This window comes from Eschrichtius robustus, chromosome 8 (genome assembly GCF_028021215.1).
Source record: "Eschrichtius robustus isolate mEscRob2 chromosome 8, mEscRob2.pri, whole genome shotgun sequence".
Taxonomy (NCBI): domain Eukaryota; kingdom Metazoa; phylum Chordata; class Mammalia; order Artiodactyla; family Eschrichtiidae; genus Eschrichtius; species Eschrichtius robustus.
This window is the reverse complement of record NC_090831.1, coordinates 17,500,818-17,524,727: the sequence shown is the minus strand read 5'-3', so window position 1 is coordinate 17,524,727 and position 23,910 is coordinate 17,500,818. Positions and strand designations below refer to the sequence as shown.

General features: G+C 43.4%; 1 protein-coding gene across 1 annotated transcript in view; it reads left to right on the top strand.

Annotated features, from left to right (window-relative positions):
- The first annotated feature begins 1,114 nt into the window (after nucleotides 1-1,114).
- PIK3CG (phosphatidylinositol-4,5-bisphosphate 3-kinase catalytic subunit gamma) overlaps nucleotides 1,115-23,910 on the top strand; it is a 29,953-nt gene continuing 7,157 nt past the window's right edge. The window contains exons 1-10 of the mRNA XM_068549922.1: nucleotides 1,115-1,159; nucleotides 3,319-5,325; nucleotides 8,427-8,492; nucleotides 8,605-8,830; nucleotides 10,273-10,376; nucleotides 12,652-12,798; nucleotides 14,194-14,284; nucleotides 15,209-15,339; nucleotides 16,319-16,430; nucleotides 17,625-17,782. Coding sequence (XP_068406023.1) covers nucleotides 1,115-1,159; nucleotides 3,319-5,325; nucleotides 8,427-8,492; nucleotides 8,605-8,830; nucleotides 10,273-10,376; nucleotides 12,652-12,798; nucleotides 14,194-14,284; nucleotides 15,209-15,339; nucleotides 16,319-16,430; nucleotides 17,625-17,782 — 3,087 coding nt within the window. The remainder of the gene's footprint in view (nucleotides 1,160-3,318; nucleotides 5,326-8,426; nucleotides 8,493-8,604; nucleotides 8,831-10,272; nucleotides 10,377-12,651; nucleotides 12,799-14,193; nucleotides 14,285-15,208; nucleotides 15,340-16,318; nucleotides 16,431-17,624; nucleotides 17,783-23,910) is intronic.

The window sequence follows — 23,910 nt, the reverse complement described above, 5'->3', positions numbered from 1 at the left end:
TGCACTGTTGGTGGGAATGTAAATTGATACAGCCACTATGGAGAACAGTATGGAGGTTCCTTAAAAAACTACAAATAGAACTACCATATGACCCAGCAACCCCACTACTGGGCATATATCCTGAGAAAACCATAATTCAAAAAGAGTGATGTACCACAGTGTTCATTGCAGCACTATTTACAATAGCCAGGACATGGAAGCAACCCAAGTGTCCATCAGCAGATGAATGGATAAAGAAGATGTGGCACATATATACAATGTAATATTACTCAGCCATAAAAAGAAATGAAATTGAGTTATTTGTAGTAAGGTGGATGGACCTAGAGTCTGTCATACAGAGTGAAGTAAGTCAGAAAGAGAAAAACAAATACCGTATGCTAACACATATATGAAATGTAAAAAAAAAAAAAAAGGTTTTGATGAACCTAGGGGCAGGACAGGAATATAGACGCAGACGTAGAGAATGGACTTGAGGACACGGAGCGGGGAAGGGTAAGCTGGGACAAAGTGAGAGAGTGGCATGGACATATATGCACTACCAAATGTAAAATAGATAGCTAGTGGGAAGCAGCTGCATCACACGGAGAATCAGCTCGGTGCTTTGTGACCACCTAGAGGGGTGGGTTAGGGAGGGTGGGAGGGAGATGCAAGAGGGAAGGGATATGGGGATATATGTATACATATAGTTGATTGACTTTGTTATACAGCAGAGACTAACACAACATTGTAAAGCAATTATACTCCAATAAAGATGTTTTAAAAAAATAAAAGTAAAAATCTTCCCACCAGGCTGTTTCTCTAATATTGTGGCTATGAGGCCTTTCCTTCTACTGAGAACTAGCCAGAAAAACATTTTGTGTGTTTATGTCTCATGAATGTATTTTTGGTTTAGATCTATGTCATTTTAACTCATTTCCACTCTCACACTTTTTACAAAATTAGTTCGAAGAGTAAAAAATATATAGTCAACTTAGCTCACATTCGTGCTGGGCTCTCTGTGTGTGCTTTAACAGGAAATGCATTTCTGACACTTTTTAAATGAGCAATCACACGTATAATCAACTTGGTTAAAACTTCCTTCCTGGTAACTGCAACACTTCCTCTGCATCTGGATATGAAGGGAGACCCAGAAAAGCGGAAGAGTTTAGAAGCACACTGGGTAGGTTTGAATTTGTTTTGTTTTCAGAAATTAAACAAATGATCCTTCAACATCATCACCTCCGCTGCTTTATCAGGTATTGCTTCCTTCTATTTTTTGCCCTTTGTTGGGTCTGACTCAGAATAGTGACACTTCCTTTTCAGCCAGGAGATTTTTATGTGGAACCGTTGTCGCTCATCTGATGATACTGCCACTGAATGTCTTGTTTCATTGTCTAGTCCAACCCGTGTGTGTGGATATCCACAAGGTTCCGGCAATAGCTTTGCAGGTGCATCAGTCCTTTTTTGTTTTTGTTGGGGAGGAAGAGGGAGGGCACGGGGGGCTGTGTCAGCAGCCTTCACGTTCTTACAAGTGCACTCTTCGCGATTAGTGTACTGAACGGTGTTTCTAACATCTTCTCGTAAAAGGAGAAAGCTTCACAGCCTCAACCATGAAGGAAAGCAGTGAGTATTGAGTCAGCCAGTTTTCTTCTGCACCTCGTATCTTGTAAGTCTATTTGATGTCGTGGAGGCAGAAGTGATTCCTGTGTATTTGCATGTTGCCTAAATTTGGACCTATTTTATTTCAAGTTAGTGCCAATAGTCACATAACTTACAGTTCTCTTCTTTGTTATTCTGTAAAGTAGCAAAGGAGCAAATAGTGAAGGTCTTAAGCTGTAAGAGACAGTCCTTTGGGACAGTTGATTTCATGTATTTACTAAGTGTAACTTCGTAATATTTTAAGAGAGGGACTGCTGAATTTAAAAGTAAGTTTAAGCCGAGTACAGAAGTTTGGATCTAATGAAACCTGCCTTTCTTACCCTTTAATCAAACTCTCCTTTCTGGTATGTGTCAAATGCTCCACTATTTCTTAAGGAAATAAGTACTTATGAGTGTCACTAACATTAGTCCTTTAAGAAGTAAATAATATTTTCTGAAACATTAATTTTTGTTTCACTAGTTGATTGTTATTTAGAACATCTTACAAAATATTAAAGGATACTAAATAGTAAAGTCAAAATACCTTATTCATATTTCAATTTTAAGATGTTTAACATTTCAGTCATTATTTGAGGAGTTTCTTACTGCAATAAGCCACATTTATACTTAAATGCTTTGTGAAGGTAGAGTGGATAAATTGTTGAGAACAAATTGGTGAATTCTCGTTATAGAGATGAAAATATTAGAGCAAAAAGAAGTTAAATAATCGATTGGGGCCCAAAAGCAGGTCCTTCCTTCCATCCTGTGGCTTGTCCAGAGGCAGATGGGATGAATTGGTACAAAGTTAAAATTACCTGACTGTTCATATTTGGAGAGTACAGCCCTGGGGATTCCCCTAAGATACTGCCCTAACGGAGTAATGACAGCCACTATACTTACACATTTCATGATTCAGTTTTAAATATCTGCAAATGCTCTTGAGTGCAACTTCACCAATTCTGATCTTTCTGAGTTTTATCAATGAAATGACTACCTCTCCTAACAAGAAAGAAAAAAATGAAAAGAAAACAAAAACAGGAAGTTGACTAGGGAGCAGATACCTGATCCAGAAAGTTTGAAAAGGGACCGTGAGGCCAGCTGGGTAAGGTGTCTGGGTCCCCCAGGAGACAAATGAGACTAAACGAAGAGGAAATAAGTCAAAGGCCTATTTTCAGAGGGGGTTTTTCAGCACCTCACATTGCACCTTATAAACCAGGACATGATCCTTTAACTGGATAATTTGACTCATGCACGCGCTTCAGTATGCTTAACAACAATTACCACTTAGAACTACTGCAGTAGGTCAGACACAGTGCTAGATCAGTGCTTTACCTCTCTCTTTTAAAATTCAATTTTCAAACAAAATGAAAGCAGAGAGAATGATTAATGAATCCCCATCTACCCATGGCCCATACTCAACAAGTATATTACCTTATTTAACTCTCACCTTACTTACCCCTCTGAGGTATTGCTAACCCCATTTGACAGATAGGAAACAGGCTCAGAGATTATTTAAAGGGCTCATGCCCCAGATTCTAAGTGGCGGGGGCCAGGATTCCTGGGCCCCGACTCCAAAGCCCCGGTATCCTCGCGCGCACGTCCTTGTCATTCGTCTACACCTTCTCCTTCTGCCAGCTCGCGGGAAACCATTAAGGGCAAGTGCCTGCCCTGTGACCGAGCCCTCTGTTTCTCCGCTCCCAGGTCGCAGAGGGCATGGAGCTGGAGAGCCATGAACAGCACGTGGTGCTGAGAGAGGACAACCACCGCAGGCGCCGGAGGATGAAGCCGCGCAGCGCGGCGGCCAGCCTGTCCTCCATGGAGCTCATCCCCATTGAGTTTGTGCTGCCCACCAGCCAGCGCAACACCAAGACCCCCGAAACGGCGCTGCTGCACGTGGCTGGCCACGGCAACGTGGAGCAGATGAAGGCCCAGGTGTGGCTGCGCGCGCTGGAGACCAGCGTGGCCGCCGACTTCTACCACCGGCTCAGCCCCGACCACTTCCTCCTGCTCTACCAGAAGAAGGGGCAGTGGTACGAGATCTACGACAAGTACCAGGTGGTGCAGACCCTGGACTGCCTGCGCTACTGGAAAGTGCTGCACCGGAGCCCCGGGCAGATCCACGTGGTGCAGAGGCTCGCGCCCTCCGAGGAGACGCTGGCCTTCCAGCGCCAGCTCACGGCCCTCATTGGCTACGACGTCACCGACGTCAGCAACGTGCACGACGACGAGCTGGAGTTCACGCGCCGCCGCCTGGTGACCCCGCGCATGGCCGAGGTGGCCGGCCGCGACCCCAAGCTCTACGCCATGCACCCCTGGGTGACGTCCAAGCCCCTTCCCGAGTACCTGCTGAAGAAGATCACCAACAACTACATCTTCATTGTCATTCATCGCAGCACCACCAGCCAGACCATCAAGGTCTCGGCCGATGACACCCCGGGCACCATCCTCCAGAGCTTCTTTACCAAGATGGCCAAGAAGAAGTCCCTGATGGATATCCCTGAAAGCCAGAACGAACGGGACTTTGTGCTGCGCGTCTGTGGCCGGGATGAGTACTTGGTGGGTGAGACGCCCATCAAAAACTTCCAGTGGGTGAGGCAGTGCCTCAAGAACGGGGAAGAGATTCACCTGGTGCTTGACGCTCCGCCGGACCCAGCCCTGGACGAGGTGAGGAAGGAAGAGTGGCCGCTGGTGGACGACTGCACGGGGGTCACCGGCTACCATGAGCAGCTGACCATCCACGGGAAGGACCACGAGAGCGTGTTCACCGTGTCCCTGTGGGACTGTGACCGCAAGTTCAGGGTAAAAATCAGAGGCATCGATATCCCCGTCCTGCCCCGGAACGCGGACCTCACGGTTTTTGTGGAGGCAAACATCCAGTATGGGCAGCAAGTCCTTTGCCAAAGGAGAACCAGCCCCAAACCCTTCACGGAGGAGGTGCTCTGGAATGTGTGGCTTGAGTTCAGCATCAAGATCAAAGACTTGCCCAAAGGGGCTCTGCTGAACCTCCAGATCTACTGCGGCAAAGCTCCAGCTCTGTCCGGTAAGGCCTCTGCGGAGGCTCCCGCTCCCGAGTCCAGAGGCAAAGCTCAGCTTCTGTATTACGTGAACCTGCTGCTGATAGACCACCGGTTCCTCCTGCGCCACGGGGAGTACGTGCTCCACATGTGGCAGCTATCCGGGAAGGCGGAAGACCAAGGCAGCTTCAATGCCGACAAGCTCACGTCGGCCACCAACCCGGACAAGGAGAACTCAATGTCCATCTCCATCCTTCTGGACAATTACTGTCACCCCATAGCCTTGCCTAAGCATCGGCCCACCCCTGACCCGGAAGGGGACCGGGTTCGAGCAGAAATGCCCAATCAGCTTCGGAAGCAGCTAGAGGCGATCATAGCCACTGATCCGCTTAACCCTCTCACAGCCGAAGACAAAGAGCTGCTCTGGCATTTCAGATATGAAAGTCTGAAGGATCCCAAAGCGTATCCTAAGCTCTTTAGCTCAGTGAAATGGGGACAGCAAGAAATTGTGGCCAAAACATATCAGCTGTTAGCCAGAAGGGAGGTCTGGGATCAAAGTGCTTTGGATGTTGGATTAACAATGCAACTCCTGGACTGCAACTTTTCGGATGAAAACGTAAGAGCCATTGCAGTTCAGAAACTGGAGAGCTTGGAGGACGATGACGTGCTACATTACCTGCTCCAGCTGGTCCAGGTAGGGGATGCACTCGCCTCAAGGGATTTATCTGCATATGCACAGGTGCCCCATTCAGCTGTCTTCCAACGCCCCTTGTCCAGAGAGTCACGATCAGTCAAAGGAGAGCTAATGAAACTACCTCAGAAAGTAGTAAACTCTTCCATTTACTTTTTTACTGTCTTTGAGGGCTTGTTGACAAGCATTTTGATGACATTAATATTTCTGCTTTTTAGGAGAACCGTTCCCGTGGGAATACTTTGTTCTCATTTACTGTATCAATGATAGACTTGACTTATCGAATGCTCCCTTGTGCCAAGGCTCCAGGTGATCTACATGATTTTCGTGTATTATCACATTTAACTCTCCCAACAACGATGACAGAGGTCAAGTTAATATTTGCATTTTATATATCAGGAAACTGAGGCACAGAGAGGCTAAGTAATGTGCCCAAGGTCACATACTTTGAAAGACAAATTCAAACCCAGGAGGTCTGACTCCTGGCCCTGCTCTTTTCACTGAGTCCCAATATCTGACATCAACCCAGCAGTGTCAGGATAGTGTGTCCTAGAGGAAAAACATCATACTCTCTGATTGTATTTGTCACAATTCGTAGAGTAACATCTCATATCTGGATGGGACCTTGAAAGCCCCTCTCTTTAGACAGGTCTGGTACTGTGTGTCCACTCCTCTTCACATGCCTTTCCCTGGGGTCCAGAGAGACTAAATCATTTGCTAAACCCTTGACTAAATCAAGGGTTTCCTTAGGACGTTAAAGAAAGGAGGAAGCGTTCTCTTGCTCACGGTAGCCATTCTCAAATTATATTGTGTTGCTTGACAAGGAAGAGGAAGGAAAGGACTTGGAAGGGAATTCTATTTTAGATAGCAGAAGTGTTCATTCATTAATTCAACAACAGAGACTGAATGCTTCCTCAGTTCTGGTTGCTGGATGTAGAGCAGTGATCAAAACAGGGCTGGACTCTGCCCTAGTGTAGCTTGTGGTGCATGAAGACTGACACCAAATGAGTACACATACAGGCAGGTATTGAGTAACATGTTGTGACAGACACTTTGGGGAAAAGCTACAGAGTGTTATGAGAAAAGAGTCAGGGGTTCTGGGGACACTTGATTTAGATTGAAGAAGCCAGGGACAGTTCTGAGTAGGTGATGTTTGATCTGAGATGGTTAGGATTAGCCAGGCTGACTGGTGGACACCAAACTATCTAATCATTATCTATATTTATAGGAAGTTTCTGAAGTTTTCTGATGCGAATTTTGGATACTCTCAACTTTGAATCTTCACCTTCCCATTAGGCAGATACTTGAAACATTATATTTGGCCTTTGCTTTCATCTATCAAATATAACCGATGTTTTTCTCTGCCATGAGTTCAGAGGCTCGCATAAACACTAATGAAAATTTTAGAAAAATCAAAGTATCCTCAGTTTTCTAGCTCTCCATAACAAAAAGAACATAAAACAAATTTGCATGAGATCTGTTCCAAGTCCCAAGGCTATCATGAATTATTTTACATTGTCATTTTCACAAGTAAACTTTGCAGAGTTGGAAAATGAATAGTGTTCTTCTTGGAAATGTTTAAATGAAAGAGGTCAATAAGTAATATTAACATTGAATCTGTGGTCCTAAATTTGAAGAAGAGTAGTCATTTGTAAAACTATTTGAGACACTGCAGATATGGCCAAATGACTCATTCATTCCTAATTAAAATGGTCTCCTGGTTGAGATCTTCATGGTCTTTACAGAAGTGAAACACGAAGAATGTCAAAAAGACTCACGTTTGGGTTAGAAACTTAACATTTCTGAAGTGACTACTGGTGGTTAAATAACCACAGTCTCAGAATTAAGATCTTAGCTGCAACTACTGTGGCACCAATTAGAGCACACCCCATCTTTGAAAGCATGGGGATAATTGAAATATTATCAAGTCAGTATTGTTCTGATCATTTCCAAACTGAAAAACCAGAGTAAGGATTGGAAATCATACCAAAAAGCCCCCAGGCCCTAAAACATAAAGTGGAATGGGAATATCTCTTATTTCTTAGGAAAAAAAGGATAGACTGTATCTATTTATAAAGGAGATACTCTGAGATATTTAATTTTAAACCTCTCTTTATGCTTATACATGACATCTACCCTATAATTTTATATGTGCATGTCTAATAATCAAACAATTTTTGTTAGTCTTACTGCTTTTAAAATTATGAACTATTGCAGACTTGCAGAAAAGCAGAGAATGGTGTAACAAATATCCATGCACCCACCAGAATTTAATTATTTTTTATGTTTTATTTTTAATTGGCTAGGCTGCAGCGGGCAGGGGCGGGGGGCGGGGGGTGGGGGGGGGCAGCCACCCACCTGGGCCCTGTTTTTGGTCCAACCCCTATTTTTCACTTGTCATTGGTTCTTTTTCCTCAGTCACAGAGCTGCCACCTATATGAATATCTCTGTTATTAGCCAAGTGATGTGAAAACTACTAAACACTGCTGAACCTGAGGAACCAGATAAAACAAGAGATTTTCAGGCAAATAGCCCCGTATACACTGCATCATGGCAGGGAGTAATGACCATTCAGTTGCCGTAAGAACCTGGGAGGCAGCACAGTGACTTGCCAGTGAGAGGCCAACCACACAACTTGAGCAGAAGAGAAGCTATAGGATTTTTAGGATCTTCACATCTAACAAACATTTCTCTCCCTGCATGTACAATATCCCCACTGTCTATTTTCTTTCCAACAACCTTTCTTCCCTTCCACTTTTATAGATGTGTTATAGCCATCTCCATCTTTCCTTTCTATCTTTCCAGCAAATCAGGTAAGCCTTCATGGGAACAAAAGCCCTCACCTCTTCATCTCTGAAGTCATCAAAAGCACGTGATTGTGAGTCAAGAGTTCTGGCTTCTAATCCTGGTCGTTCAGCAAGTGGTTCACCCTGGCCCAAACTGTCCTTGAAAAGAAAGGATTGAACTTAAGTGACTGCTCAGATTCTCGTCGCCCTATCCCTACATACCCACTAAGGCAGAGCACCAGTTTTTCTCCGTTTCCTGTTTCCCGATTAATCAATGGAGAATGCAATCCCACAAATGCCAATGTGTTCTTCCTTTAGGCTGTGAAGTTTGAACCATACCATGACAGTGCCCTTGCCAGATTTCTGCTGAAGCGTGGCTTGAGAGTAAGTACTTCCATTTTGATAAGAGCGTGACATTTAAAAAGTTACAGAGAATTGGCTGATAGATCTAGAGCATTAGTCATAATGGTGGCAACCTTCTTGTTTTCACCCTCAGAACAAACGAATTGGTCACTTCTTATTTTGGTTCTTGAGAAGTGAGATCGCCCAGTCCAGACACTATCAGCAGAGGTTTGCAGTGATCCTGGAAGCCTATCTGAGGGGCTGTGGCACGGCCATGCTACGCGACTTCACCCAGCAAGTCCAAGTAATTGACATGCTACAAAAGGTCACCATTGATATTAAATCGCTCTCTGCTGAAAAGTATGACGTCAGCTCCCAAGGTACGGTGGCTCTGTTCTCTTGGTTCTCTTTACAAATGCCTTTGTCTCCAAATGCCATCACTCCTGTGATCCTTCTTCCTTCTGGAAGGCAAGTCGCACCTTCCTCAAGGTAGCCAAGAATACATTTTTTAATCTTCTGTCTTCATAGAGTAAGCAAATTTAAAGTTCTCCCTTTACAAGTTAATATTTTTTAAAACTACATATATTTTTTCATGATGAATGTATGATACTAGATGTTAAACTCACTGAAAACTTAAAACAGCATTATGCAGATGTAAGATGTATTTTTTTAAGAGCAACTATGCACACACACAAAAAAGATTAGTTATTTCCAAATATCCTTTCTTCGCCATCTCTCAATACATGCATCTAATTTTCAAGTCCTCAGTCTTTTAAAGTAATGAATTATTGAGAAGTTATTTTAAATTTTTTGTATATATGTATACATATACATCATATATAGCTATATGTACATATATATGTACTTCCTATAAAAACATATATATCACCTCCTCTGTGTTCCAATGTTGTCTTCTTATCCCTAAGAAATCCTGTCCCTCAGCCCCTGCTTTAGGAAAATTAATCACTCTTTATCTGTATTCCCATAGGTTTTGGTTGATACTACATTAAATTAAAGTCATTAACACATCTTTCTGGTCTATTAAACTGTATGAGCCTTGAAGCTAGGAATTATCTCTTATTCACGCTTGTATATCTCAATCCACCACTATGGCTCATAATGGACACTCACAAACATACTCAGAGAGTATTTTAAATTTCTGGATATTTTGATTTGCCATTTTTGCCTTTGAATCTTTTCCAATAAACCAATAATGGTCTCTTCTAAAAATAATAATGGTAATAATAATCTTGCTTTTATTTTTATTGTAAGAAAGAAAGAGCAACATTTGTACCAGCCTCCAGTCTGTCTGGTACCCAGGCAGTAATTTTTTATTTATGTATTTTGCCTTCACAATTTTGAGGCTGTCATATTGCCTCCACACAACCTAACTTCCTCTTCTGAAAAGAATTTCCCAAACCCTAACCGAATTCCATTTAACATGGTCTTCCGATACCTGTTTCCCAAATCAGATGGCAGTTTAAAGCTTCACGCGTTGGAGAGAAAACTACAGTAATTCCTTACCATTATCCATAAAGCATCCTTCTCCCTCTGACTGTCTGGGTATCCCATATATATTCAGATATTTCTGTCCCCTGTTGTAATGTGTGTACGTGGTTATGTTGCTCCCAGTAAGCCTGACTTATCCTGCCACCCTCAATGGTTAGTTCCTCAAAGACAGAAACCTACCCCCTCTTCTCCTGTTCCTCACCCTACCAAATATATAGAATGTTGTCAATACCTGCGGCCTCGGGAAATGTTAGAGATGATATTGGTAATTTCTTGAACTCACGTAACTCTTGTGTGTGTTTGACAATTACAGTTATTTCCCAACTTAAGCAAAAGCTTGAAATCCTGCAGAATTTGAATCTCCCCCAAAGCTTCAGAGTTCCGTATGACCCTGGACTGAAAGCGGGAGCACTGGTGGTAGGTATCGCCTTGATGTCTCTCCATGGTCTCTATGTCGTGACGATGGCTCTGCCTGCTTTACTGGGCCTAGTAGATAAAAGCTGACGTTTATAGAGAGACAGGGAAGCTGGAAAGTCCCCAGATGGGCTTCCATCAAGCCCTTCCCTAATGGCTAGATACTAAAAACCTCAACACCAGGCAATCTTCCATCCATTGTGTTTTAAATCAGCTTTCTTGAGAAACCATTTGTATACAATAAAATGTATCCATTGCAAGTGTACAGTTCAAGGAGTTTTGCCAAACGTATACAACCATATAACCATCACCACAATCAAGATATAAAATATTTCCATAGAAATTTATAGAAAAAATTCTTTCATGTCCCTTTGCAGTTAGTCCTTTCCTCCTTCCATCCTCCATCCCGGATGACAGCTCTGTCTTCTATCGTGTAATTTTGCCCTTTCTAGAATGTCATGAAGTGGAATCATACAGTATGTAGTTTTTGTATATGGATTCTTTTACTTAGCATAATGCTCTTAAGATCCATCCATGTTGCTGTGTGTCTCAGTGATCTGTCCCTTTTTATGACTGAGTAGTATTCCCTTGTATGGTTATACCACAGTTTGTTTTCCGTTCACCTTTTGAGTAAATATTTAACAGTGAGATAGTTGGCTCAGATGGGACGTGTGTGTTTATAAGATACTGCCAAACTGGTTTTCCATTTTATAATGGCAACCGTGCCATTTTATATTCCCACCACAATGTATGCGAGCTCTGATTGTTCCACATCCTAGAGAACACTTGTTATCATCAGTCTTCTTAAGTTTAGCCATTCAAATGGGTATGAAGTGGTACTTCACTGTTGTTTTTATTTGCATTTCCCTAGTGATGTTGAGCATCTTTTCATGTGCTTTTGAGAAGTTTCCATCTTCTTTTGAGAAGTTTCTATTCATATCTTCCATCACTTTCAATTTAGGTTACCACCTTCTTCTTATTTATATATTCTGGATACAAATCCTTTATCAGGTATATAGTTTACAAATATTTTCTCCCAGTCTGCGGCTTACCTTTTCATTTTCTTAGCAATGTATTTCGAAGAGCAGAAGGTTTTAATTCTGATTAAGTCCAATTTATCACTTTTTCTTTTATGCTTCATGAATTTCGTGTCCTAAGAAATATTTGCTTCATCCAGCGATTCTCAACCAGGGGTGAACCTCCACCTCCTCCACCAAGGGGTATTTGGTAATGTCCGGAGACATTTTTGATTGTTACAACTGGGAGAAGGCTACTAGCATCCAGTGGGTAGAGACCAGGAATGCTGCTAAATATCCTACAATACACAGGAGTGTCCCCGCTGCAACAAAAAATTATCCAGCCCAAAATGTCAGCAGTGCCAAAGTTGAGAAACACTGCCTAATTCAATGTAACAAATATTTTTTCCTAGAAGTTTTATAGTTTTAATGTCACATTTAAGTCTTTGATCCATGTTTAATTTTATATACAATTAGCAGCAAACTGGCTCTCTAGCAAAAGCACACACTATCCACTGTCCTTTTGAAGTTAGAAATTGGTAGGAATAATGATATATTAATACAGCTTCAAATTGTGTTTGGTGGTTTTTTAAAGACCACGTCACATTTTTGATCCTTGGTGAATTCACTTTTGGCTAAAACTCCTAAGATTTTCTCTTTTCGAATGAGTGGCTGCTAAGCCACCTTTCTCCCACCTTGAATTTATTTTGACATATGGGGGTTTGGGGGAGGGGACAGGCATTGTGCCTGAGTGCTAGCGTCTCATCTATTGCTGTGAAATTTCATCTTGTTACATTTGGCCTGGAATTAGACTGCATCTGATTTTTGACAACCATTTTTAAACACTATGGTAGCAATAGAACTCTTTTTTTTTCAAACTAATTCTTAGAGGGAGGCCAGATATGTATGGACAAATAACAGCACAATTGCTCTTTGTTAGAGGGGACATGGAAGCACAAGAGTCCTATAGGAGGGGGGTATACAGAGGATGGGATATGCCACACCTGTTAGGCACCTCCACAGATGCTTAGGGTTCCTTGCAACACACTTTGAGAACCACTGGTTTAAGGGTTGTAACTTGCTCTCACTAGCATTTTTGGATTTGGTGAAAAAGCCTTCTGCATTTTTACGCAAATCACTGAAAATCCTTTTCCAACTGGGACTTTGCCCTAGGTGTTTACAGAGATGCTTTGCAAGAGGGTGTGCGCCTCCACAATGTGTCTTCAATTGTGTGTGGGAAACATGTGGCTGTTTTCTTACAGATTGAAAAATGTAAAGTGATGGCCTCCAAGAAAAAGCCCCTGTGGCTTGAGTTTAAATGTGCCGACCCTACAGCTCTGTCACAAGAAACAATTGGAATTATCTTTAAACACGGCGACGATCTGCGCCAGGACATGCTGATTTTACAGGTGTGCTGCTGTTAAGGAATTTTTTTCAGTTATCTGAAACGAGAATTCTGTGCTAGATCTAAAGAAATGCCTTCTACTGACCCTGTTCCATTCTCCTATTTTGTATGATGAACAGTGATCAAAGATGACATAATAGAGTTTTCATTGGGGAATATAGCCGTGGACCATTAGATACGAAATCTAGTGAGTCTCACAGTTCTGTCCATTCCTGAGGAGATGCATAGCCAGCATTCCCAAATAGCCAGATACACTTCCCTCCCCTAACCTCTTCCTTATACACCGCATTCCTAGTGTGGTAACATGGAATAGAAACCTATTTACCCCCAAGTATCCACTTTATTCATATCCATAGACATAGCCAGACACTCTCAGATGCTCTTTAGATACATCACCTTTGGTACACATCCACGTACACAAACTGAAGTGAATGATGTGATAGGAAGGAGGGAGAAGATGAACAGGTAGGTGATTGGAGAATTCATGCAGTTACGTAACAAGAGTGAACAGATTACTAGAACAGAAGATGGATGGTGAAGGTATCAATGTTGATCATTTTCATATTATCTAATATAGACTTTAGCTTTGCAGATTTGTAAAGTAATATTCTCTATACCCTAGTTCAATACTGTAGAAGTAACAATTTCTAATATTTCATGTGATTTATTTAAAATAGGCAAACCATAGAATCTAAAATGTGATACAAATGAACTTATTTACAAAACAGAAATAGACTCACAGACATAGAGAACAAACTTATGGTTACCAAAGGGGAAAGGGTATGGGGGATAAATGAGGAGTTTGGGATTAACAGATACACACTACTATATATATAAAATAGATTAACAACAAGGACCTACTGTACAGCACAGGGAATTCTACTCAATATCTTGTAATAACCTATAATGGAAAAGAATCTGAAAAAGAATGGGAACAGTAATCATACCCACACTAGGGGGTTAATAAAAAAGGATCAACATAAAACAGTCCTCGGTGAATGTCAGCTATCATTATCATCGTTGTTATTGTTGCCTTGGCTGTAGCCCAAGAGTGCCTTATGGATAAAAATGTGTAAAGATGTTAGAGTGGAACTTTTTTATTGTGGTAAAATACACATAACTAGGAACATTTGAATAATGGATAAATCATAGCTAAAACCTACCCCCAGAGAAATCCAACTATTCTCTTCCCCAAGGTGCCTCTCAGGGACCAAAATTAACAGGCTCCCAAGGAAGGGAAACATTAGAGTACCAGGTTGATAAATAAAAGTACATTTGTTACTTACATATTTTGTGTTCACTTCAATATTTTGTGTTACCAGAGAAGACTGTTGTTGTTTTTAACAGAGAAGAATAATACATATTTATAATGGAAACGTTTTTGTGTTTTGATGCCCAGATTCTACGAATCATGGAGTCCATTTGGGAGACTGAATCTTTGGATCTGTGCCTCCTGCCATATGGTTGCATTTCAACTGGCGACAAAATAGGTACGTGGGGACCTCAGAAGATGAATGTACTGCTCAGCTCATTTTAAAAGACCGCCATCCCATGGGACTTCCCTGGCGGTCCAGTGGTTAAGACTCTGCACTTCCACTGCAGGGGGCACAGGTTCGATCCCTTGTCGAGGAACTAAGATCCCGCATGCCAAGCGGCCATCATCCCTTCAGTGTAGGCATTTAATAACAGAAAATTTACAATCATAATCCATATAAAAAGGAAGAAGATGTTCCAAGGCTGGTGCATGTGACTCAGTTTAATACGGACGTGTTGAAAATATATGAATGCATGATTCAACTCCTTGTGACTGACTGTACATGGAAATGATTTTAGTGAGAACTTGTTCCTTCCTCTTTACTTCTCCACCACTAAACTTTCACTCGTTTCATTGCACAGTAAACTTCTCTCTCACAAATAACATTTAAAAGTAGATGGAAAGATCTGTCACTGGTTTCACCGTCCCAGACTTTACATTATCAAAGCTATTACATACTCTCCTCTTAGGTGCTTTTACAGACATTTCACATTTTAATTTCAATCAAACAGATTTTTAGCCAAGTTTCCAATTTGAGAAGTAGAGAACATCATTCCCATTTGACCCTGGAATTTAAGAAAGGAAAAGGCAAAGGTTGCCAAGGGAAGAAGGATGTGTTTGGCACATTAATGCTTTTGCTTATTCAAAACCAACCCTTTCCTCTTTTCATTCACGGATAGTGAAAACAGGTCCCACACAACTTCCCTATCTGCCTCCTTTTCTTTCTCTTCCTCCTAAGAAAACCACCAGCACGAACCTGGAAAATAACCCTGTGGTTAAGAAAGCTCTCTGCCCTCCACTCAACAAAGACACAGCCATTCCTCCTCTGGGACAGGCACTCAGCCCCAGTTCACATCAGACTCTGTGCATCTTCCTGCAGGAATGATCGAGATCGTGAAAGACGCCACGACGATCGCCAAAATTCAGCAAAGCACAGTGGGCAACACGGGCGCCTTTAAAGATGAAGTCCTGAATCACTGGCTCAAAGAAAAATGCCCTATTGAAGAAAAGGTGGGCTCCTGCTTCTCCCCAGTCTGAAGGCTCCTGACAAGTTATCATGATACAGCAGAATAATGACATGTTTTTAAGGGGTCTACCAGTGCCAGGTCTCCTGACTCACTGGTGAAGCACCTTCCTCCTGAGCTCCTGGGGGCTTAAGCGCTTTCCCCTGGTGACACAGCAGATCTGTGCAAAACAGAGGTGCTCACTCAGACCTCGCTGAGCATTTGCTTCTCCTTTGATTATCAGGCCTGCTTTGCATAAAATTTGGTTCTGGGAAATAACTTGTTAGCATTTTTTATGACCATCTATTTCTGTCGTTCAGCAGAAAAATTTAGTTACCACAGATAAACTCTTTACTACCTGGAAACACTACAGACCCTAAAAAGTAATTTATAATTTACCACTGCACCCTAATCTAAATGGTAAATTATGGATGCTCAAAATGTCACTTCCATTCCTCGGAAGTGCATCCGCTGAGTCCTTCACAAGCTGTTCAGCTGCTGGTTAAAATTCTGTTGTAGAGGATTAGCACTTCTCACTTGCGTGGGTAGCAGTCTTTCGGGGAGGAAATATAATTAGTAGCATTTATTAGTCTGTTAAAATGTGGATTTGTGAACCCGTGTGTACTTTTAAGTGGTCACAAGCAAAACATATGTTCACCAACGAAGGAGGAATCATTACAGGTTCTGTACTGGCGTTGGCAAATGATGCATGGAAAGGCAGTGAACCCTTTGATTAAATTACTGTTGTCCTTTGACTGTTGTTTCCTCCTCATGCTACTGTGATTCATTGTATCTTCACCTAAAATGTAAGTAGAGCAATGAGGAAGTTGGCTCCTAATAGATAGAACATTAATGATATCAGGTACCACTAACTTGCTCTCTGAAAATGATTCCCAGAACAGTGTCTTTTTGGGAGTCCTTTGTAATAGATTCACGCTGCTCTTTGTAGTTAGGACACAACTAATATTTGGTTGCATTTTAACTAGTTTCAGGCAGCGGTGGAGAGATTCGTTTATTCCTGTGCTGGCTACTGTGTGGCAACCTTTGTCCTTGGAATAGGTGACAGACACAATGACAATATTATGATCTCAGAGACAGGTGAGTTTATTTTTTATAGAGTAATGTTTTTTGATTGTGGTAAAATATGCATAACATAAAATTTACCATTTTAACCAGTTTTAAGTGTGTACTCTAGTGGCATTAGCTGCACTCACATTGTTGTACAACCATCACCACCATCCATCTTCAGAACTTTTTCATCTTCCCCGATGGGACCTCTGGACCCATTAAACACTAACCCCCCACCCCTCCCTTCCCCAGCACAGAGTAATTTTTACATGGAGCTCAAGGTTGGAGCAAAGATCTAGAGGTCATTTTTGTGTAGGGACACAGAGGCTGTGATCACCCTACAGAGGACCCAGGAGTGAGTAACAGAAGAAGATGCAGCAAAGGAGAATTAAGAAGGGCAAGCCAGACGGGAGCTAGAAAGCTAGGAAGGTGGGCGTGATCAACAGTGTCAGATGGTGCAGAGAAGCAACAAAAAGAGTCACCTTTTTTCGATACCCTTCAATCTGAAATGCCATCCCTTCCTCACCTACTGCTCCTCGCTGGGTCACTGTACTCTCTGACAGTGGTCAGTATTGGCTGCATACCGTGACATTTTCCTCTAAGAAATCTGGACCAATTTAAGAGTAGAGTCTGGAAAAAACACCATATCGAGGTAAATTGCTAACTCTCTGTGGGAATCAAGAGATAATGCATTTATGGATCATTCATATGATAGAGAGCTCTGTAAATGAGAAGAGAGGAAGGGAATTGTGGTGGTGATGGTGAAATTGACCCAAAGGAGATGCAAAATGATTTCTTTCTAGCCTGCTACTCAAAAATAAAAGGTGACTGCCCCTCCCCCAAACAGAGTGAAACAGTCTCTCCTGAGTTACATAAAGCGCATAAGAGAGTCCTGGGCATAATGATGACATATAAGCCAGAGAGTTTTGATTTATATTTGTAAGAATAATTCTGAGACAAGAATTTTTTTTAATGGCATTTGGCTGTCATTGAAAGAACACCAGAAGGATGTCAAAACTACGCTTGTTTCAAAGAGTGCTTTGTGGCTACTACTACACACACCTGCTAAGACAAAATACATCACAAGCAGAGAGTAAAAATAGCTCTCTCACCCAAGATAGCTCATTTTCAGGCAACTTCAAAATATTTCAAGAAATGAACAAACCAGGGTGTTGTTTGCAAGTGATGCCAGTATAATGACGTCAGACGTTTTCTTCTCTTAAGGAAATCTGTTTCATATTGACTTTGGGCACATTCTTGGGAATTACAAAAGTTTCCTGGGCATTAATAAAGAGAGAGTGCCATTTGTGCTAACTCCAGACTTCCTGTTTGTGATGGGGACTTCTGGAAAGAAGACAAGTCTACACTTCCAGAAATTTCAGGTAATTGGCCTCCCTCTCGACCACCTGCTGGGAACATCAACCAGATGGTGCCTGCAGCCCTCACCTGTCACTTCGCTTTGATGCTCCTCTCCCCTCCGCCCACCCGCTTCTGGTGTGACCCACCCCCGCCCCCCATTCGCCTCTGTTCCTTCCCCAAGTGCAAAATGATGCTTCTCAGTAAGCCCCTCTCCTAAAACCAGACAGCAAATACAAGCATTCCATAATCAGTGAGACTGGAGAACACAGAACAGCAGGATGACACGGCCCTGAAGACAGGGCTTTAAGGAAGAGCACCTGGCAGGCAGGTTTAGCCTTTGAATATTTACCTAATCAAGACGTTGCCTAGAAGATGCAAATTTTACATATATTTTTCAGGACTCGCCAATGACGGTGAGCTTCTCTTGATTTTTGCTACAGGTGTGTTTTTATCAGTTACTAGCACAGGAAATTCTTGCTTGTCTCTTTTTGTAAAGGAGGGTCCCTTCTCTCATTTGAAACCTTGTCAGCTCAACTACAGGTTGTCCTGAGAGCTCTGGCTTGTCCCACTTCACCTGTCTACCGGCCCCTCCATGGGTCTCCCAGCTCCCTGGGGGGGTGTCCACATTCGGCTTTCCCTTTCTATTCCTTCCTGGTCTACATTCACTTTTGACTATCAAATGGTATTTCAAATACCCAAGGAGTAAAATGTTCACTCTTGCAAATTTAATAACTGTGAATGAACATAACTCAGAAAAGTCGTCATTGCTACTGCAGTATACCTATTTTAGAGCCATACAAACACAAAACAGATCAGTAGAGGCAACAAGTGATTACTTTATGTGCACATTTGTCTCAGGCTCCCTTTAAATAGCCCCCTCTCTTAGCGCCTCCGAAACATGGTTTGATTTGTACCAGCATTTCAGGACTGACTCTTCCTCCTGAGTGTCTACTTGAGGACCATGTTGACCTTGAGAGATGACATGGGCCTTGACGTTCAGTGGAACAGGAACTGGGATGTATTGTTTTGAAACCTTTCTGTGCTTGTTTGTTCTCCTGGCTGATTTTCGATGTGGTGGTTACCAGATTTCCCCTCCCACAGCTCCAGGGGTGGTTGTCAGAGAAACTGAGATCTCTGTGGCCAGATGGTCTTAGGATTTTTAGTGTGTTTTTCTGCGTAAACTCAACTGGGTTTCAGACTATTTCCAGGGATTTGACACATTTCAGTCCTGTTTTTCTTTAAGGTTAAAAGTCACATATTGCGACAATTTCCTGGAAGAGAAAAATGGTTACACACACACACACACACACAAACCTGGAAGAGTTACCATTTAAAGGGGAGGCGAGAAATACTAAATTCTCCTCTCGTGGAGGTGGGGTTCACCTCCTTTGAACAAACACAGCAGCAATAGTGCCATTTGAACACTCAGGCAGACACGAGGTCTTTTTGGCCAGTGGTTTTCTCCAGAATGACTGCCCATCTGTCCTGCTGTTGACAACATTCCCATAGACCCTATAATACCCGTGTCACCCCTAAAACCCCAGCAGTACTTCTCCTGTGTCTTTTTTGTTGTCGTTTTAAGTTTCAAAATATTCTTTAATGAAAAGATTGGGGTTCGGGGAGGCCCCCCAGAGGTTGCCTCCCCATCTGGGCAGCTTCCACCCAAAGCAACAACTCTTTGCAGCGAGTCTGTCCTCTCCGTCTGGGAGCATGTCTCCATCCTTTTTGTGACCAAAGCTTGTTTCTTGAGCATTTAGAACCTCTTTCATTAAAGCAACATCTAGGCAGCATGTGTACTGCCAAAAACACACCTTGGTAAATTTTATTGTACTTATATACGTCTATGTTTTGCACTGTTGGCATACTCTTTGATTGAATGTATGCACTTTAGCCTTAAACACAGATCAGCCTGGCATTGTAGTTGAAAGGATGGGCTTTGGAGCAGATCAACTTGAGCTTGAATCCTGGCTCTGCTGCTTAATCGCTATGGATGTGATGCAAATTGCTTATCCTTTCAGAACCTTGGTTTCCTCATCTGTGCAGTGGGAATTCTAAGGCTCACCTCATGTGGGGTTTTTTTTAGGGATTATTTATGTGAAATATGTAGAAAGCTTGGCCTAGTGCCTAGTCCACAGCAGGAACTCAATCAACGGAGCCGCCATTGTCATATCCATCACAGGGGGTCCTCGAACTTTGAAAACTTTTAGGCTGAGAAGCCCTCTATGAAATGAGATCTCAAGCAGATCTGTAATACATAAAACACAACGAAGTAGCATTGTTCCCGTTGAAGAGCAAGTGAGGGGTTCAGGCTCTTTCTCCCCCACCTGCCCCCTTATCTGCTCGTCTCCCAGCCTTTCCCACCCTCCTCAGTCGCATCAGGAAAAAGGCTGAACACATATACATATATGTGTACAATGCTACATCTGCAGAATTTCTAAAGTTTCCAGCTTGACAAAGATGAGCAGCGAGTTTTTTCATCTTTTGACTCAGACCTGCTGACAGTTTTTTGTTTTTTGTTTTTTACATACTACTAAGCCTTCCAGAAGATATTCTATTTCTTCGTCTTGTGCTCTCTTATTGAGATGAAGTCCTTCAAGGTCAGGGAGCACGTCTCTCAACTCTCTAAATAGCCTCCCAGGATCTTGTATAACAAAGCTGCCATTTCTAGGTAGGCTGGAAGATGTTGTATATATTTACATTTTGAATGAAAGGTAATCCTCGTTTCCAGCAAATCGCTGATTTTGCATTGATCAGGTTCATGAATGCACGCAACACGTCTGAATCACCTGTTGGGAAGGGTGGAGAAGAGCTGGCCCACTTTTTGTTGAGCATGAGGGGAGCCTTCTCCACAAAGACTTAAAAACCTACCCAGCTCGTGGCAAGAGGACGGAGTCAGGGGAACTGAAAGAGGAAAGTGTGACTCTGTTCCACCTCCCTCTTCTTTCCAAGGTAGCTCGTTTAGGCTAGGACCAGATTCATGAGCTATTTCTAAAGAGGGCGGAGTTCACAAAGAAGCCATAATAAGACAAACACACACAAAACCAAAGCCTACTATTTGAACCCAAGATTATCTGTTTGCCTTTGGAGAAGCATCCTACACACAGGGTGCTAAACGGATATATCGCAATGATGATGATTTTGATAAATCAATTCTCTATAGAAAAATATCTCTCCCTTACTAAAGAGAGAAAACATTAAACAATGGTTTTCCCACTGGTACTGTATTTTATAGCTACTTTATTTATTTATTTATCTTTGGCTGTGTTGGGTCTTCGGTTCGTGCGAGGGCTTTCTCTAGTTGCGGCGAGCGGGGGCCACTGTTCATCGCGGTGCGCGGGCCTTTCACTATCGCGGCCCCTCCCGTTGCGGGGCACAGGCTCCAGACGCGCAGGCTCAGTAGCTGTGGCTCACGGGCCCAGCTGCTCCGCGGCATGTGGGATCTTCCCAGACCAGGGCTCGAACCCGTGTCCCCTGCATTAGCAGGCAGACCTCCCCCCCCAACCACTGCGCCACCAGGGAAGCCCCCGGTACTGTATTTTAGAACCACTTTATTTGAAATGTCCCTGAACGAATATAGAACATACTCACATGCAAATACATTGATATCACTGGCAAATGAAATGTGGCTTCTCATTTACTTTTATGTAAGAACGTGGGGGGTTTTTTTCCCCTCAATTTTAAAAGTAGCAAATGTTTCCTTAAAAAACAAAGCCAGCAAAGTATTAAAAATATCAGGATATAAAATACCCACTATCCCACCTTCCAAAAATAACACTGTCAACATTTTAGTGGTTTTCCTTCATTCTGTAAATATTTGGTCTTTTACCTAAATAAGCTCTTTCATCAATGGTATCATTGTAGCTTTAAATGTTTCAAACTCTGTACTTCTCAGTTGTCGTTTTGATTAGGAAAGGAATGAAGAGGGGACATCATAATTGGAAAAACTCTGAATTTGAGTTTGGATCTGACTTCTAATCCCATTTCAACCACTATCACCTTAAAGACCAAATGAATCAGAATTTGGTTAAAAACTGAACTTAAGCAGCAGACACAATGTTACTCCCTTACTTTAAACCATTTAGTGGCTTGTCATCTCATTTTGAATCATATCTGAACACCTAAGCTCGCCCTACAAGCCCCTGCCCCCTCTAGCCTCTCCCCAGGGCACCAGCCTTCCTTCTCTCACTGGGTCAGGGCGGCCTTCCTCTGCACCTGCCCCCAGTCCGGGCCTCCTCCCTGGAACGCCCTTCACTGCGCTCTGCTCAAATGTCATCCCTCAGAGCCCTCTTCTAGACGAGGCCCCTCGTGTTATCCTGGCCACAGCGCGCCGCGTGTTGCCTTCGGAGCATCCGTCACAGCAGGCAGTTCTCGGTACCATCTGCCACTTGTCTCTCCCTTCCCAGAGGCAGCTCTGGGCAGCAGGGCCATGTCTGACCTGCATCCCGCACGTGGGTCCTGAGACCTAGGATGCCCTCAGTAGGTACCAGTCGGTAGAGGAGCAATTCCTGCCCCGGGGAGGAGATAAATGAGACGAGAGAACCCCTCTGGTTTCTTCCTTCCCCACAATACGTCGTATTCTGGGAGTTTATGAAGTGGTAACTCAGGCACAGACTGACAAGCTGCCATTGCACAGCTGTTAGTTAATAAGCCTTCAAGATGCGGTTAAATACCACACATCCCGAGAGGAAGTGAGCCTAATTATGAAATCTGATGTTTTGGTAAATAATACAGACCTGTAAGCATCATCTGGTGCCTAGTTGTATTTGTGTGGCGATTTCCTTAGTGACATAAACATTACTTTTTTTTCCCCAGTCAGAGCAGTAGTCATGCCGATGGGACACTCAGGATAAACCTATAGTGTACATTCAACATAGGACAGTTTGCAAGGAGTGTGAAACTTGGCCTTGTAGAAGCAAGCACGCATTTTGAAGATGTTCTTTGCACACAGTAGGAGCTGAGCAAATGTGTGTTGTCGGATGGAGCTGAAGAAATCCGGGGAGTCAAGTAACCTCTTCACGTACACAGCTCCGCACAGTAGGCGGCGATGAGCGTATTTAAAAGGCACTTGCCCCTAGATGTCACTCTTAAGGAGGGCTTGATAGGAGAGAAGTCTGGAGCCCCTACACGGTGTTGCTTTAATCTAGGAGGCCAGTTTCATCAGCCCCTGCAGGGTCACCACCATGGGCAGTGTTGTCCCCAAGCCAGGGCGTCCCCAGGCCCCTCACCCAGCAGGCTCAGCCCTGCCCCCAGTCTCTACACAGAGTCCTGGCTCGGGTTCCTACGAACCTACATCCAGAGTCCATCTCTGCAGTGGTCTCGCTCTCACCTCAGATGCCAGGCGGTTGTAACTACTTCTGCCTCAGTTCCTCCTGTTAACCCTGCCTGTTAACCTGCCTCTAGGACTGAGGCCCTGCTCCCTCCTGCCGTTCACCTTGCTGGAGACTCCCGTGCTCTCCCTAACCCCAGCCACAGGGACCGGGGGCACCACGGAGACCTTACCTCTGGCACTCTTCTGTGGTACTCCCCAGTCCTAGGCTCTGACGCCCCTTACTCGCTTGCATGTGTATATCCCTCCAACTGCCTGTACCTGGCACCTGCCTGGCTGGGCTTTCTCAGCCTCCTGCTCCGTCCTGAGTCACCAGGCCCTGTTTGTCCCTATCCAAGACGGCACGCCCATTCAACACACGACCACCTCTCAGGTCGTGTGCCAGGCCCAGGGAAGGCTCATGTCTTTACAGTTGAATTCCCTTTAGATATGACTGTTCCCTAATTCACCCTGATTTTAAAGCAATGAATCTTGCCCCACATTGACCTTGACTTCGGCACATGAAGCATTCATTCGTCGTGCATTTGCAGATTATCTACGGTGTGGCAGACACACTGCTGGGCCCAGGGGACGCGAGCAGGGGCGTGACCCCAGAGCTCAGCCGAAGAGATGCGCACAGAGCTCTGTAGGGAGGATTTCACCAACGGTTTGCGGAGGGAGCAACAATTCCTGTCCTGGCGGGTAGAAGAGGGCCGTGGAGTGAAGGGGATGTTTTTATCGGGGGCCTTAAGGTCCGAGTTCGTTTTCATTTTGCCTGGCAGATGCAGGAAGGCAGAAAGAAGAACATGAGCAAGGGCATGAAGTTAGGATTTAGTATCAGTATTT